This window comes from Oenanthe melanoleuca, chromosome 2, assembly GCF_029582105.1.
Source record: "Oenanthe melanoleuca isolate GR-GAL-2019-014 chromosome 2, OMel1.0, whole genome shotgun sequence".
Taxonomy (NCBI): Eukaryota; Metazoa; Chordata; class Aves; order Passeriformes; family Muscicapidae; genus Oenanthe; species Oenanthe melanoleuca.
The window spans coordinates 2883937-2902463 of record NC_079335.1 but is presented as its reverse complement, the minus strand read 5'-3'; the positions used below and the strand labels follow the sequence as shown (position 1 = coordinate 2902463).

At 44.4% G+C, this 18527-nt stretch overlaps 1 protein-coding gene across 9 annotated transcripts in view; it reads right to left on the bottom strand.

Annotated features, from left to right (window-relative positions):
• Window positions 1-18527, bottom strand: part of TSNARE1 (t-SNARE domain containing 1) — a 448668-nt gene that overhangs the window by 344305 nt on the left and 85836 nt on the right. For all 9 annotated transcript variants that reach the window (XM_056484958.1, XM_056484963.1, XM_056484964.1 and 6 more), the window contains one exon: window positions 5941-6063. In XM_056484958.1, coding sequence (XP_056340933.1) covers window positions 5941-6025 — 85 coding nt within the window. In that variant the 5' untranslated portion in view covers window positions 6026-6063. The remainder of the gene's footprint in view (window positions 1-5940; window positions 6064-18527) is intronic.

Sequence of the window (18527 nt, the reverse complement as noted above, 5' to 3'; positions counted from 1 at the left end):
ATATTTGTGAACCCACCTGAGCATGACAGAAAAAAGGTGCTGCAGGGGGTCTCATCTCCAATCCTTTCTTCTTTAAAACTTCTTTAAAAACTGATGATCTTGGAGGTCTTTTTAAACCTTAATGATTCTGTAATTCCACACTTGACAGACTCCATCCCAAAAGCACAGTTTGTTTAAATTACTGGATGTGATCTGGTCCAGCCCTTCAGTTTGAGACTTCTGCCTTTGAAAAAAATCACTCTTAATATTGCATAGCAGCTTTGAACCTCCCCCAAAAATTCAACAATTTTGTTCTTGCATTCTTGTTTTTTAACTCTTTCCAGCACTCTTTCTGAGGACATTAAAATGCATGATTTTGGATAATGTTCCTGTCCTGGGGTGACTTTATGACTTTTCTCCAAGGAAATCTTTTCCCGAACAGATGGGGAATCTGGTAAGCATGAATCTGTTTTCTAGAGTGATCTTTTGGAAGTTTCCTCCCAAAATTCACCCTAAACCAGAACAGTTCCTCACTGTCCCAGTTGCCACAAGCAGACCTGGATCTCCACCAGACTCTCTGGACAATGCCTTTCCCTGCAACAACTTTCAAATTCCCTTCAGCAGAGCATTCCAAGTGCTGGAATTAATTTAAGAATGCAAAACCAGAGCAGTGCTCAGGCCCTGACACAGCAAAAGGATTAACCACCAGTGTTAATTAACCTCAGGGGGCTCCTTGTGTGCTCAGGAGCTGGTTCTGTGCTCCAGCACTGCAGAACTGAGATGTGGAGCTGGCAGGGGATTCCTCCCCAGGCTGGACACCAGACCTGGGGCTGCAGTGAGCCCCGTGCTGCTCAGGCCATGCTGCTGGTTTGTACCTGAGTTTTTGAGTGAGTTTTGTCCAGAAAAAAGAGTTTCTGCCAGATCCAACCCAGCAAAGGGGTCACAGTCCTCTGAACATCTCCTTCCCGTGGAGCACATGAGCTGTGTGACTCTGCCAAACCTGGAGGCAACCATGAACTCCATGGTGTGTTTTTAAAGACAAATCACTTTCCTGAGCTGCTAGAAAAAGAGGAAAATAGGATTGGAGAGGACAGAAGGGTGGTTCATCTGTAAGGAGGGGGTTTGGATTAGATATTTGGGGGAAAAGTCTTCACAGAAAGGAGCAGGCTGCCCAGGGAAGTGGCTGAGTCCCCATCCCTGCAGATGTGGCACTTGGGGACATGGTTTAGTGATGGACCTGGCAGTGCTGGGTTCATGGTTTTACTTTAAGATCTCAGAGGGCTTTTCCCACCTAAACAATTCCATGACAAGTCAGTGACAGCACTGCCCAGCACTGGCACAGGACTTTCCACCCAAGAGCTGGTTGGTGCAGGCAGGTGAGTGTTAGAGATGGGAGAATGTGGTGCTTTGTAAAGACAATTATAGACCTGATTCTAGGAAAAAATAAAATGTTAGAAAAAATAATTTAGCAATTGCTAAGTATTGAAATGATAATTAGATGATTTATACCCAGAGAACACTGCCAAGGACAACTTGCAGGCACCAATCTCATTTTGTTCAGTGACAAGATAACCAACCTTATCTAAAGAGGGGGAAGACTCACATGTGATGATTTTGAGCACAACCCTGGCCAGAGTCCCACACAAAATCTTCAGGAGAAACTGAGGGGAAAATGGTCTAAATGAAGTCACAGCCAAATTAAGCACTGACCCAGCAGTCCCTTGAGCTCACCTGGAAGCAGTGCACTGCTGGAATATAAAATTAACCTCACCTTTTCAGAGCTGGCATTTAATGTCCAGGTTACAGTAAGGTTAATAAAAGCAGTGTTAAAAATTTCCTGTCTTGTGGCATTTTAATCCAAGCTATTTAAATTCCTTGACCTATATGCCTCCTTGTGTAAAGCAGGTTTTGTTCATTTTCCCCACAAAAAGATGGCTTTGGGAAGGTAGGTTGAACATGGTAGAGAGTGAAGGTTGCACACAGTAAGAACCCAGAGTTTAATTCCTACTGCTGTACAGTGTTTGCTCTCTGTTTATCTTAGACATGTCACATTACTGAAAAAAATAATATTTTTGAAGTCAATCTTTTCAATTTGTCAGGTTTACTCTTAAAAAAAAAAAAAAAATCCCCAAACAATAATTTCCTACTACTTGCTTTCTAATTTGTCCATGCAACACCAATGCCCAGATGAAGCCCAGAGAAGCTCCTACAAGAAAACAGGGGAACACGAGGGTTTACAATGATTTTGGGGATCAGAAGGAGGATACAAAAAGCAGATGTTGGTGGAGGAGGTTGTAACTCCAGGCTGCAAAGCAGGGACATGGCTTATGCCTCCACCTGGCTCAGTGGCTGTGGGACAAACAAACCCCCAAAGTTCTCTACTCCAGGTAATCTTGGTGGTCCTGCCTGTGACACATCTCAGGCTGCTCCTTGGTTAAGGGCACAGAACATCTGAGTTCTGCTGAGCTTCTCTCTCTCTTCTCCTAAAACCTGCCAATATTAAAAAAAATTATAATAATGAAAAAAACTACAAACTTGTTTTTGTTTTCCCCAAGAAATCCTGGATATCCACCATCAAAACCAGAGTCTGAACTAGAGATTTGTCCTAGGTTACAATATGCCCAAAGGTTTGTATTCCATCACCATCTGCTGAAACCAGGTGGGGCAGTGATTCTGATCTCTGTGGGAGATATCCTCTGCTAATGGTCCAGCTGTTAAACCAGCTGGGGCAATGTTCTTTATCTTTCCCATGACCCACCCTTCCTCCAGGAGATATCTCCTGTTAATGGGCATGGAGTCCCAGTGCATGACTGATAAAATTACATCATCCCACTGGGAGATGCTCCAGCCAGGGGGAGGAGCCAAACATTTCCTACCTAGATAAAAACTGAGATTTGGAACACCAAAGCTGCCCTCACCCACTGGTTTCCAAAGGACAAGAGCTACCAGAACTTTTTATAGGAAACTTTCTACACTGCTTCAACAAGATCACTTCATCTGCACTGCTACCACCACCCTAAGTAGGGGATTCTGGTTGTATTCTGACTCTGTCAGTGGTTTTTCTTTTGTACTATTGCATGCATTTTATTTTTCTCTTTTTTCCTATTAAATTATACTGCTGACTTGGAGTCTTTCACTGGTTTTGCTTTCACAACCATCACAAGTTTTCCATCACCAAGGTGTCCAGAGCAAACCAAACTGCTGAAAACACTGCCTCTGGATCCTCCCCAAACTCTGCAGATGGAGTCTGTGGATGTCTCTAATTAGGCTGGTCAGCACTGTTAACCTCTACACATGGCCTGAGGATGGGCTCTGAGTCCATCCATCATCACATCAGCCCAGAGCCAAGGGGATCACCTTCAAGTAATTAAACTTTCCCATCCTGGCAGCACATTTGGATGGATAATGGAAGAAACAGAGCCAAGACAAACAGATGCATAAGCACAGAGGAAATCCCCATGGCAGGATCACCCTTCATTAAACAAAACCAAACTAAACCCAAGTCTCTTTTTCTTTTCTCTCTACATTACAGATGAAGCAGTTCCACCCCCATCACCTTTATTGCTTCAGGGTTTTCTGTTGGATAGTGTATATTAACACTGGACCACTGTTGGAGATTTACCTGCAGGGATTCCTGGTTTTATTCATTTATTTATTATCTATAAAGAGAGGGAGAGGTTTGCAGCACACACAGAACATTCCCATCCCTGCTGAGAGCAGAGACACAAATGCTGGTGGGAAGGCCACGCTCCTTTGTTCCAGCCACACCATGATCTAATACAAAAGGCAATTTTTCTTAGCAAACCATTGTCCAGAAGCAGGAGAGAGATAATTAGTATTGCATTACCCTCTCCTGGCACTTAATTAATGGCAATATTTGGGGATACTATGACAAAGGGCTTCCAGTGTGTCCATCTTCCATGGCAAAGGGACACAGGTTCAGATGAGCACAGAACAAGATCAAGGAATGCCAAGATGGAAAGGAACCTCAAGGATCATCTGATCCCACCTTCCTTGGCAAAAGCACAGCCTGCACAAGATGACCCAGCACTCCATCCAGATGAACTTTAAAATTGTCCAGCATTCAGGAATCCACCACTTCTCTGGAGAGATTATTCTAAAGGCTGTTTGTTCTCATTGTATAATATTTTCCTCTTGTCTGAGTCTCTGATAATCTCCCCAGGAGTAAATAACTTGCACCCAATACCCCACATCTTTTCCATGTGAAAAGAGAGTCTTCATCTCATTTGTAGCCACCCTTTAAATGCTGGAACATGATGAAAAGGTCTCCCCTAAACCTTCTCTTCTCAAGGCTGAAGGAATCCACCTCTGACTGAGACACACAGAAAGGAAACTTCTCCAAGGTGTTTTGGCCAACAAAAAAATCCCTCCCCTTACAACCTTTTCCTCAGGGTTGCTTAGCTAAGGGACCAACAAGTTTTGGCTGGCTGGGAAAATCCACACTGGAGGACCCTGGAGATGTGTCCATGGCAATGCCACTGGGATGTGAGCAAGCCTGGAGGGGAAACTATCACTCAAGTCTAAGTCATAATCCAGATAATCAACAGCAGCCAACACACCATGGCAGTTCCAAAAAAACCTGAATTTTCCACCCCAGCTCCTCTTTGCCATCCACTAAGGGTGGCTTCAGCATCACAGCTCCAACTGCCAAGCTGTGGGCAAGCTGGGCACAATAAGGGACCTCTTCAAATATTTAGAGATTTCAAGTGTTTTGAGTTGTTCTGTGAATTTCCATTAAAAACAGAAGTTCTTTCATACAGCACAATATTCATTTTTTTAAATCTATGCACTGAGATTCATCATTTGTCTAGTCCAAGTTTCAATTCTCTTTTCTTACATTTCTTTGATTGTGCCCTAAGTATCCCATTCTTCCTTGCTTTTATGCCTTTAATTTTGCCTTGCAGAATAGCCTAAAAATCACTGTTTACAACTGAAAGATAACTTGTACTTACTTCAATACCTTATTCTTGTTCAAAGAAAAAAAATTCAAAATTAAGCCCAAATTTGTATGAAGACAGAAACCCAAGAGAAACCTCTATTTTTTTTCACACACATATATATATATATATATATATATATATTCCCATGCAGGGAGAATCACCATTTGCAAAACAAAAAAATGTTTCCCAAAGAACATTTGCAACCCTCAAGTCATGAACACCAAATCAGACTGTGTTAGTGAATGGCCCAGCTGAAATCAAAGGCAAGTGGAGAGAGGGGTGACATTTTTCCCTGGAGAAAAAAAGGAAAAGAGAGCCCTTTGCCATGTTATAACAGCAAGCCAGATCCAGGAACAAAATAAAGGATATGTTCCAGATAAAAAGAATTGCTCAAAGCCAGACTAGATAAGCCCAGATCAGCCCTACAGCTGGTCTGGCCTCTGCTTAAAAAAATGTCACAAAGAAAGAATCCATGGCCATTTGCAAGCCACTGTTTATGGTTTCAGCATTTCCTGAGTGATTTTTTGATCCTGTTTGCCACATCCAAGCCTGTTTCCCAGACTCAAGCAGCTTCCACAGCAAAGTTACCCTCTGGGAAAGCACAGCCACTGCATTTTGTACATCTACTCCCACCATCAGCCCCCCTAGAACAACCATTGACACAAACTTCTTGTAAAGTGATGGGAAGATGAGAAAAGACACAAAGCACTTTAAAGAATATTCTGCATTTCTCCATCTGGTCCCCCAAAATTCCTCCAAAACCCTCATTAGTGCTGCTCTCCCATGTTGCAGCCTCAAATCCTGAGCATGGTAAGGGGTCACCTCAATCACACAAATCAAACTGAAAAAGTTTGGGTTTCACCCTTGAAGATCAGTGTCAGAAATGACCCCTGGTGAGGGTGTGATATTTAAACAGCAGCCAGAGTGAACCTGAGCAAGCCCAACTCCAGTCCTCAGGGAGCCAGGTGGAATAAATCACAGCAAGGGATCAATACTTCACCAAGAGGTTGATAGCCTTGTCTTGAGGGGCCTCCAAATGGGTTCCTGCTCCCAAATCCACTCCCATCAATGGATCCATAAGACATTTTCTGGATAGTGATGGATGCGGGATTACACTTCAAACCTAAAAAAAAACAGAAAAAAAGACAGGCACAGCCCTGTTAAAAGCCAGTTAAACCCCAGTAGCCTAAGAAAAAAAGAGGACTGAAAGGCAAATAAAAGATACAGGGCAATCTCCAAACTTCAGGATGCCCACCTGCAAAAAAATTAAAAGCACTGAAATCCAGGTGCTCTGGACTGCAAATGATTTTGAGGGCAAGCAAGTCATTTGACCTCCCTGTGTCTTATTTTCTCCACTGATAAAGGACAACTTTTAATTCCTCACTGTTCACAAAGTGCTTTGAGATCCTGAGCTGGAAGGCAAAGACTTAAGCACTCCATCAAAAAAAGGTGATGCTGTCTTCTGGAACATTACCAGTACACAGCTGGCTGGAGTCTATCCATCACACTGCAGTTCTGATGAGCTCTCAAAAGAGACAGTTTGCTGCTATAAGCTCCTGGGTCTCCACTAGAAATATTGGAGCCAGAGTTATTTTGCCTTGCTGGTTAAAAAAAAAAAAAAAAAAAATCCAACCAAAAAAGACCCTGCAAGGCCTGAGGCAGCAGCAGCAGAATTAAATAAATGCAGCAGCCAGAGGAAAACAACTTCTTCCTCCTTCTCCACAGAAATGTCTCACCCAGACATCCTCCAGCATTTCAACAATGTCCCAGGGCTTTGGTATCAAAACAGTTCAGTTCAAAGGAACAGAGATGATGGCAACAAAAGAGAGAGGAGATAAAGGTGCTGTATTAGATGGGAAATGATACAGGACCAAACCCAGCTGTCACTTTCTTACACCAAGGTTATGAAAAAAACACCCCAAACTGGTGTTTCTACCACAAAAAAAGGTTACAATACCAAAAAAATAGCAACACTTTTGGTGTGATGGCAGAATAAGAATGGTTTGGGGTGGCAGGGACCCTTAAAGGTCATCTGGTCCAATCCCTTTGGCCTTAAATGTTTCCAGTAATGGGTCATCCTGGTCCAGTGTTTTACTCACCACAAACTAAAATTCTTCATTATATTTATTCTGTATCAACACTTTTTTTAGTTTAAAACCATTGTCCTATCACTATAGGTGCTGCTAAAAATTCTGTCCTCATTTTCTTTATGCCACCTGAAGGAATCCCCAGAGCCTTCTCTTCTCCAGGCTGAACACCCCCAGCTGCACACCCTTCCTTCACAGCACCTTGGTTCATCTCTGTGATCATTCCTGTGGCCTCTTTGGGTTCCAACATGTCCATGAGTTTCCTGTGCTGAGAAAGATGTTGGGGTGTTAGGCTGGATGACATGAACTGTGATGCTTCCTTCTGGAATCCAAATTCCCTACTGGATATTCAAATTTCTCATGTTCTGGACCAGTCATTTTCCCTCTGACATGCAAAAATCTGGGAATGGCCTCTATCTTCTGTGGCCCATGACCACGTCACACATTGATGGGTATCTCAGGAAAGGGCTGAAGTCTCTTTTGAGATGCACTGGCACAGCATTTATTGCTTTTCCTTTGGTTTGTCCTCCATGGAAAGCAAAGCACCAGAAAATCCCAGTTCTGTGCTGTACCAGGAACAGCCTGATGGCCTCAGGCACCTGTTGTACTTCATTCTCCTTTTTTTTTTTTTTTTAGAGCTTCAAAACCAAGCAAAAAAAAAAAAAAAAAAAATATCACTCACCATGCTCCCTTAATTGGGCCAGACACATGAAAGAGGATGAAAGTGCAACTGCCTTGAGAGAGCAGTGGTTGGGAGCTAAATCCATTAAAAGTGGAGAAAATCCAGAGTGCAGCTTGCCCAGCCAGCCTCAGTGTACCACACACACTCACAATTGGCATCAGGTGCCCCCAGGCCAGAAATCCTCCATTGTAGGGAAACAACCTTCAGCCCAAACTTATGGGAGCCAAAACTGCAAAGCCATGAGCTCCATGGAAATACACAATTGCACTTTCTCCCAGGAGACCTCAGAGCAACTCCCAGCAGCTCATGAGGGATTTTTTTAGGAGGGCATGGAGTGACAGGATGAAGAACAATGTCTTTGAACTGAAGGAGAGTAGGTTTAGATTGGATTTTTGGAAGTAATTCTATATTCAGAGGGTGGTGAGGCCCTGGAACAGGTTTACCAGAGAATTCTGTGGCTCTCCCATCCCTGGAAGTGTCCAAGGCCAGGTTGGATGGGGCTTGGAGCAGCCTGGGATGGAGGAAGGTGTCCCTGCCCATGGCAGGGAGGTGGGACAAGAGGATCTTTAAGGTCCCTTCCAACCCAAACCATTCCATAATTCTGTGGTGTCTTGGTGGAAATTCTTGATCACAACCACTAAAACCCACAAGGATCAGTTGAAGATTCAGTTGGGAAGTCTGTGATGGATTTGGGAACAAACCTCAGCTCTCCCAGGTCTCAGGTGAGCTCAGAACTACAAACACAACCTTCACCACAAAATGCCACCTGAGAAACTCTTACCTGGGGAAATACGGGCACAGGGAAGACAGTTATGGGAAAGTCTTTGGGCAGAGATAAGGAATTCTTTTCTTTATCTCCCACAGTTTAAGAGCACTGCAGGGATTTGGGACAACCAAACAGCTTGAAAACAGCCTCTGTACAGAGATTTTTCCTGACCCACCCTCTCTCTTTAGAGATAAGCAATGGAAACATTTCTTGCCAAGACTTCCCCAAGGCCACAGACAACAAACATGGAGTGAAAGTCTACACCCTGCTGTAAAATACCTTGATTACATGGGCAAGTGTTGTTTTGGCAAACAGTGAATGCATCTATTTTTTCTCCAACAGAGTGGTGTGAAAGGGGGAGAGAAGGAGGGCTTTTAGAGCACTCAAAGTGTTTGATGTTGATTTATCATTTTCAGTATGTGTTTCCATTTTAAAGCTTTTTTTCTCCTTGTAAGGGAGGAAAAATAGAAAGAATTGAAAATGAAATATTTTGTTGTAGCTTAACCAACCTTTTTAGCAGCAGCCACCTCCCACCTCATCCAACCAAGCTATTGAAATATCCCTCATTCACACAGCTCTGGAGGCAGATTCTTACCCCACAGTAATATATTTACAGGAAAATTTAAGAGCAGATCTAAATGCCTTTAATTTGATTGGCAATAAAAGCATTTCCCTCCCCATCCCCATGGAACTTTGCAAATCTTTTGTCTACTGCTCCTCAGGGAAACTTGTCCAATTTACTGTGAAGGCAGTTTGTACAAATTGGAACAAGCATTTCCCAACATACTAGACACAGAGGAAAAAAAAAAAAAAAAGAGAGAATAAGAAAGAAGGAAAAAAAAAATCACATCTTTATCTTCATCACCTGAAATACAAATAAAAGAATAACTACATCCAAGCCAGACTAAAAGGGGCATGGATTTGTATTTTAATGAAATCAAGTACTTCTTGCTTTGTATAGCCTGTAGAAGCCAATCATGACTAGAATAGTAGGATGTAGAATCTCAAGGAAAGAGTTGGACTGGGAAAGATACTGGTAAGTAAAACCATGCAGGCAGAATTATTTAAGAGCTCTACACCCATCAATCTCCATTCAGAGACACTTGGGTGGGCAGCATTAGTGGTGGGAATAAAAGGTGAGATTTCAGCATGGAAGAAATAGGTTTATTATTATTATTATTATATTATTACATCTCAACCATTAAACTGTTCTTATCTCAACCCACGAGCTCTCTCACTTTTACTGATCCACTTCACTTCCACCAACCTGGTGGGGATGGTGAGGATGTGGCTACATGGAACTTATTTGCCAGCTGGAATTAAACCACAACAGCACTTCAGACAATTTATTCATATTTAAGGTTGAGGTTGGCTGAGAAAGACATGAGCTGGAACATTTCTTTCCAGACAATACTGGAAAAAGGTGGGAAAGGAGCAGAGATATGGATGTATTGGAGCAAATCCACTGAGGGACCATAAAGATGGTTAAGGGATGGGAGCACCCCCTGTATGAGGAGAGGCTGAGGGAGCTGGGACTGCTCATCTTGGAGAAGAGAAGGATGTGGTGTATAAATATTAGAGTGAAAGAAGCAAACATGATGGAGCCAGACTCTTCCTGGTGACAGGACAAGAGGCAAGAGGGATTGAAACACAGGAAATTCCACTTCAAAAAAGGAAAAAAAAAAAAACAAAAAAACAAAAAAAAAAAAACAAACAAACAAAAAACAAACAAACAAAAAAAAAAACAAAACCAAAACAAAACAAAACAAAAAACTTTTGAGGTTAGAGTGGCTTTTTTGCTTATCTCATTGGGGGTTTTTGTTTGTTTGTTTGTTTGTTGTTTTTTTTTTTAAAGTGAGAGTAATTAAACATCAGGCTGCACAGAGAGGCTGTGGGGTCCCCATCCTTGGGGATATTCAAGCCCTGACTGGTTGTGTGCCTGAGAAACCTGCTCCAGGTAATCCTGCTCTCAGGAGGGAGCTGGACAAGATGATCCTCAGATGTTCTTTCCTACTTCTGGGATTCTGCAGTTTTCCTCCTATGATGCCTGAAACATCATCAGAGCCATTCATGGCCCTCTTGGCAGACTGGAGGACCCTTACTGTGCCTATTTACTAAACAGGTGGAGAACAAAGAAAATTGCAAGCCCACTTTTATTTTTTCCATTTCCTATAAAAACAGTGGAATAAAGCCACTGAAAGTATGCAATGGTGCAAACCAGAATGACAGCCACTCTACAGCTGGCAAGAAGTCACATCAAACCAAGCTTCAACTCTCTATAGAAGTTAGCAGGCAGTGGATGCCTGCTCCCTCACTGTAAATAATCTCTTTCTAATACCTAATCTAAACTTACTTTCTTTCATCATTAAACACTCCCAGTGGATTGTTGCCATAACCAAAGAACAATTTATGTGGTGTCCACCAAGTTCTGCTCTCCCCATGTGCATTTTGAGCAGTGATCTGGGTGGTGGAACAGGAATTATCCTCATCAAACACACACACAGCACCCAACAGGGGAGTCAGAGGACAGCTCCAGCCCCCAGAACAATCTTAACAAAGCAGAAGAAATGTTCAACAAAGAAAATAAGGCTCTGCATAATCCAGGCCAACTGCAGGGGCCTGAATTTAGAAAGAGCAAACAAGAGCACCAACAGAGGGTGGGGAGCTGCTGGTCAGAGAGGGATCGAGAGATGGACGGATGGATGGGTGGATGGATGGATGGATGGATAGATGGATGGATGGATGGATGATGGATGGGTGGGTGGATGGATGGATGATGAATGGATGATGGATTGATGATGGATGGATGATGGATGATGGATGGATGGATGGATGGATGGGTGGGTGGATGGATGGATGATGGATGGATGATGGATGGATGGATGGATGGATGGATGATGAATGGATGGATGGATGGATGGATGGGTGGATGGATGGGTGGATGGATGGGTGGATGATGGATGGATGGATGGATGGATGGGTGGATGGATGGATGGATGGATGGGTGGATGGATGATGGATGGATGGATGATGGATGGATGGATGGGTGGATGATGGATGGATGGGTGGATGGATGGATGGATGGATGGGTGGATGGATGGATGGGTGGATGATGGATGGATGGGTGGATGGATGGATGGATGGATGGGTGGATGGATGGATGGATGGATGCCACAGAGCTCAAGCTGAGCACGGGTCTGCAGTGACATTTCCTGTAACAGTGGTGGGCTGTGTAAATAGGATTACAATCTTCCCAATGAGGGAAGCAAACCTTCTGCTTGACCCCACGCTGTGGATCCTCAGCTGTGAGCAACAAACTCCAGCAAAGACTTTTGTCAGAGGCTGAAGAGAGTCTGGAGGGAACTCAGAGACAACAGGTCAAAAAAACATAACCTGATAGGAAAGATTGAGTAAATGGGGATGCTTTTCCTACAGAAGGGAATATTGATGGGAAGACTTAATTCCTCACTTCTGAGAGGCTGCTACAAAGAGACAGCCTCTGAATATAGAATTTCCTCCTAATATCAAATCTAAGCCAGCTCTCTTTCAGTGTGAAGCTATTACTTCTTGTCCTGACATTTCAGCCCTTGTCCCAAGTCCCTCTCCAGCTCTCTTGGAGCCCCTTTAGGCTCTGGAAGGGGCTCTGAGCTCTCCCTGGAGCCTCTTCTTCTCCAGGCTGAACAGCCCCAGCTCTCCCAGCCTGTCTCCAGAGCAGAGGGGCTCCAGCCCTCTGATCCTCTGTGTGGCCTCCTCTGGACTCACTCAGGCAGCTCCACATCCTTCCCATGTTGGGAGCTCCAGAGCTCCAGGTGGGGTCTCACCAGAGCAGAGCAGAGGGGCAGAATCCCCTCCCTCACCTGCTGCCCACCCTGCTTTGGATGCAGCCCAGTCAGGGTTGTCTTTCTGTGCTTTTCTGTGCTGGGTCACCTTGAGCTTCTCATCCACCAACACCCCCAAGTCCTTCTGCTCAGGGCTGCTCTCAATCCATTCTCTGCCCAGCCTGTGCCTGTGTTTGGGGTTTCCTGACCCAGGTGCAGGAACTTGCACTTGGCTTTGTTGAACTTCACTGGGTTCCCACAGCCCCACCTCTCCCTCCTGTCCAGGTGTCCATTCCCAGCTCCACCACCACCTTGCTGATGGAGAAGAGCCTTCACTGGGGGCTTCAGAACTCACCAGTGATGACACCTCACTTCTGGGTGATTCACCTGAGATATATTTCTCTGAGAATTTTCACCTGGATAAAATCCTTTGACCGACCAGCCTGACCTCCATAAAGAGCTTGCAGATAATTTCACATAAATCATCTTTACCATCATCAACCCCTACAGGCTCTGGTCAGCCCAGGTCACCTCTTTCTGTAAGAGCCTCCTTGAGGCTCCAGTTAGTGAAGGATCAGCCCCAGCCACTCCATTAGGAGAGCTGTGTCTTCTCTCTTTTGCCTTTTTTTACCTTTTTACCTTTTTTACCTCCCCTCAGATGAACTAAACAAATTGCCCTCCTTTCATTTGTCACTGGGAGATTTCTCTACACAGGAATCACAAGGAATACTCAGCATTTCCTTACTTTCCATCCAGCTGCCTCCACTTCCCTGCCTGTAAAACTGACAGACAGAGGCAGAGCTCTCCTGCTGGCAGAGTACCAGAGCCTCATAGAATAATTTGGGATGGAAGGGACCTTTTAAAGGTCATCTAGAACAACCCCCCTGCAATGAGCAGGGAGATCTTCAGCCAGGACTAACTTGGTTAATACAAAAGTTTTTTGAAGTTATGAGATCAAAGGGCATATTTGCAAAGCCTTCTGCTTAGGGTTGACTCGTGTCATAGAAGTGCTGCTTTGCAGCTTCTTTCCTTAGGGTTTTTCTCAATTATTAAAGCCAAAACTCAATAAACCTGGAATTTACCTGAAAATAATGTATCATTCCTCTTTCCCACAGAGAAATTATGAACAAGCTTTGCTGTTGAATCACCTTGTTTTGTTGGGTTTTTACTCAATGGTTTTAGCACTGAGTTGGTGCCATTGCACAAATCCCTGAGTAACAAAGCTGTCAGAGGTCAATCAGAGTAGCTGGAGGGGATGACCTTCTTCTTCCTCACCCTGGGCCTTTCAGGTAATGCATTCCCTTCTGGGTCTTTTGTGTAGTGTGTGATATTAATGCTGTGTCCCTGGTTGGCTTTGGGCAGGCAAGGAGAGGAGAGCAGTGCTCAGGAGTGCAGAAATTCCTGGCTGGAGGGTGCTGGGGGGCAATGCCCAGCCTGCAGCAGCACTGGGAGAGCAGCAGTACAGATATTTCCTCACACTCTGCTTCCCAACCGAATCCCAAAGCTGATGGAAGGTCCTTGGAGAGTGAAGTCATCTCTGTCCCCACAGCCTGAGGACCTCACTGTCTAGCCTAGGTTGACAGGACACAAAATACGACAACACAAAAACAACAACAAAACCCCCAGGGCATCATATCCATAATCTTGTACAAATTAAACAGACTTCCAGAAGATTCTAGAGACACTTCTGTGGTGCTTGAGTGGCGTGACATCACCAATGACTGTGGAGAGCCTGACTCAACCCTGGACCTGTGCTCCTGTCTCCCCTTCCACTGAAGTCACAGAGCAAAGCCAACAGCCCGAGGCATCTGGGGTAGGTGCAAAGTAAAACCAGCTGAGATTATCTCAGAAATGAGATGCTCCTGCTCTCCTCGAGATTTGCTAAAAAAAAATTGACAAAATTTCTCTTTCTGTGTTCTTCCTCGTCAAAGTCCACGTTTGAGGGAAGCACCTGTGCTCTTCCCAGTGGATTTAATTTCACAGGGTCAGAGACAGCGAGATAAGACAGCCACAGCATTTTCTGGAGGTGTGCACTGAGCCACAGACAGAGGCAGCTGGTTCACTGTGCCTCTGATTGTGATGGCACCAAGAGCTCTGGCTGCTCTCAGCACACCTGATCACAGCCTTTGCTCAATCTCACTTTTTCATCCACGCAAAGCCAACGGGAACAATTCCTGTCTAACCCCTTCTTTCTTTCATCACTCAGTCATCCCCAAGATTTGCAGCTGCAGCAGCACCCAGCAGGTAGAACAGACCCTTTCCTGTCCATCAAAAGGCACCTCCAACCCCAGCAAGCTCTGGATGCTCCACCCAGGACCTCCTGTTGATGTCAGAGGGCTTCAGATCTGCCAGACTGACATGAAACATAAAAGAGAAGGAAACCATAAGCAACAGAGATGGGAAGGGATGGATGCAGGTTGTCTGCACACATTTCACGTTGCACCAATGTCTGCACATCAGACACCAAGAGCAGAGGCAAGGAAAGCAATCTGGAAGCTCGCTGCTCTCCTTTCATGTTAGTCCCAGTTGCCACTTCAATAAACAGACTCTCCTTCCACGTCTACCTGACTGCACAAGAGAACAGAAGACAGGCTTCAAATCCTGCTGTGTGGCACCAGAGGCAGGCTGGCCTTAGGCAAGTGCCAAGAAGAAGGGCTGGATGTGTTTTGTTTACCTTGGGAATCTCAGATTCATAGACCCTGCTGCTCCCCCTGCTTTAAGGTATGCAAACTTCTTGAGAGCAAAACCACCTGCTAGAAAAAGTCTTTCATCAAAAGGATCACAGATGCCATGGAAAAATGGAATCCTTCCACCCTCAGAGCACAAGGCAGCACTCCCTGAGACAGTTTGTTTCCCCAGAGCAGCAGCTGAGGGTGATAAGTGACAGTGATGGCACAAACAAAGCCAGCCCCAGGACCCAGGTATCTTTACTGCTGGAGAAGCAGTCAGGCTCCCCTGATACTGAGGAATTCAGATCAAGAGAAAAGGAGCCTCCTCAGGCTTTGGGAGACCAAAGATCTTCTGGGCACTGAGCTGTGTGTAATGTTTTCTGCTGTCCCAGGCCATATCATGGCAGTGCTTTCATGACTTACTGCCAGGTCACTCTGAGCTCATTTTGATCAAGATGTGATGTCACCCTTCCTATTTCTTAAAATGACATTAATACAACAGTTAAACATTTTTTTCTGGCTCCTGAAGAAGTTTATCTAGACAGCTTCAAATCCTGAACTGCCTGAGTTCAAAAGCTCCAAAACTCTGTTGCTTCTACCCTCAAGGGTTTTCTTTCTGTTTTTTACCTGTATTGCCTTCTTCTATTTGCTGTTTTGTGCCATGCTGTCTACTTTTTGTGAACCTTGCATTTAGAACAGTCTTAATCTATCCATATGCTAGACAAACACAGAAGTATTACATATTTCAGTGAACAGCAAAATTAAATTTCCAGTCAGTTCAAAATCCAGGTTTCATCTGCCTTTTCACTGGTTACAAAAGATGAATATTAATGTCTATTTGCTGTAATAAAAAACAGGGAGGATGAACACAGGAAAGAGGGAATTGGTGTCTAGTTTGCTACTCTGACGTTAGAGTAAACTTATTAATTATAAAAGACATGCACGCATGAATGGACAGAGACCAACTGCACTACACTAGGTCAGCTTAACAAAATTAGAAATGGCATTTATAAATTTATATTGGATTTCAACAGAATAATGAAAAATGCATCTGAGGATGGCAACAAATTCTGAGTCCTCGGGAACATCTTGATAGACAGAGCTGCAATTGCCTAGGGGAGGAAGATGCAGGGCAAAATGGGTGAATTAATAAAGTAATAGATTCCTAAATCCCAGGATCCTGCTCCCCCATCAACAAACACAGCCAGTTTTCACTTCCCAAAGAGGAAATATTGCTATTCAAAACACACAATCAGAATATGTGTTCACTACCAGTCACATCATAAATAAACCTTGCAGAAGGATAAATGAGAAGCAGCATGGTCTGGTGAGGACACAGTGCAGAGGGGGAAATAAAGATTCTACTTCTACCTTTGGCTGTGACTCATCAAGGGACAGAAAACAAGTTGGTACCTTCATTCCAGGTTTCCTACCAAGACCAGGGGAGAAGATTGAAGTCAGTTTTGTCCAGGGTAAATCTAATCAACAGATCACACAGTAATGATGGACAAGACTCCTAAGATCATTGAGTCCAACCAATTACCCAACACCACCATGTTCACAGCTACCAAACCCCCAGGGGCCACTTCCAAAAGCCTTTTGAACATTTCCCTGGCTGGTGATTTCACCACCTCCCTGAGCAGCCTGTTCCAGTGCCTGACTACTCTTGCTGAAGAAATTTTCATGAATCATAGCCCAGAGTCAGCAGTGGCTGTGAGCCAATTTTCCTACCAGACTAAAGTGAATTTGCTAAAACACTCACAGTGAGCCTGCCATTGCACATGTTTGAGGAAACACAACCATTTTCCAACTCATTCAGTTTTGTCACAACCTGTCACTGACAGAGAACATGGTTGATCCCTTAATTATTTCAAGTGCCTCTTAATATCCCTTCAACCTGATGTTCACAGAAGGACTTTCTGCCTGTGTTTTTAAACCACAACCAGTCTCCCTAAGCCAGGAGGAAAGGTGAGCAATGTGATTATGTTTATTTCAACTTTCCCTCTCCTCAAACAAAAAAAAAAAAAAAAAAATCTGTAAAGTAAAGAAATGCTCCACAATAGAAGCAAAGTCAAGGGAGGCAAGGAATTGCTGGAGTGGCTTGCAAAAAGGCAACAGGATGGATATTAACATGGACTGAAGAGGAAGGAGCAGTAGAGAAGTTTTTCACCACAGACATTCACCAGAGGCACCCAGCAGAAAAACACAGCAACAAATCCTTGGAAAACACTCTAACAGCCAACCCTCATTAGCTGGGGATGCTCCACGATGGAGCTGAGCCTCCTGCCACATCTCCTGCCTGCAGCAGAGTGTGGAGAGCACAGGATCAGCACAGCAAGAGAAAAAGAGATTTCAGCTGTTTGAAGGCTTTACAGGACAGGATGACAAGACAGCCAGCACAGAACATCTGGACTTGTGAATATGTGCTGCCAAAGGAGCTTGTCTTCTCCACACCAGCTGCATTTGTGTGACAGCAGAGACAGCTACCAGCCTGAGGCAGCCTGTGGAGGGCTAAATTCATCCCCTTCCCATCCCTCTTTCACCCCAATGACAGATATTCTGGGGTACCCTCCTGTTGAGAAAAGCATTGGTCAGGTCTGCTCTGACACAGCCTCCAAGCAGTTATGAACCAGGGACCCCAAAAAGCTCATTTGAGCCAATTTCCCAGTTCTCCAGGCACTGGGGGACTCCTCCTTGCTGCTGATGGCACCAAAGGGAACAGGGAGAAAATGAGAAAACACCAAGGAGGAAAAGCAGCTCTGCCAAGCCCCAAGCAAGAACAGCTGAGTGCAAACCCTGCACAGGGCAGAGCAGTTCCCCTTAAAAATGCAGACTGCTGGTTTTTCCACCAAGAAAGAGGGAGGATTTCTTACACTCTGGACTGTATGCAAGATCCTGGTGAAGACAGGACACACAGTGTGGGGTGCATTTGTGGAAATGTGGGTGCCAAATACCACCTCAGGTGTCCTGTGAGGTTTGGGTGGGGCTGGAAGAGCTGGCTGGTGATGCACAGCCTCCAGGGCTGGCAGGAGAGTGGGAAACAGCTGAAAACTGAGGCACCTAAATAATGGATTTTTTTGGGTTGGAAAAGACCTTTAAGATCATTGAGTTTGGTGGGTGCTTTTAGCAACTTGACTCTACTCAAACAATAGGATCCACATTTGAGAATTGTTTCCTCCTGCTCTTTGTAGCCATCAGCCAGGTTTTTAACTGGTATTTTTTGACTCAGAAAATACCTTTAAGATCATTGGGGAATCATGTCTCCAACTGCCACATCTACACATCTTTTAAATCCCCCCAGGAATGGTGACTCCACCACTCCTCTGTGGAACCTGTTTCATTGCTTGAAAAGCCTTTTGGTGAAGGAATTTTCCCTAATAGCCAATTTAACCCTCCCTTAGCACAGTGTAATGTTATTTCCTCTTTTCCTATCACTTGTTACCTGGAAGAAGAGACCAACCTTCACTTCTCAGGGTGCACCCAGAGCTACTGGGAGAGACTGAAATCAGGACAGCCAGTGAAGAGTGGAGACCCAGTCAAAATACACAGGATGTGCCTGCTGTTC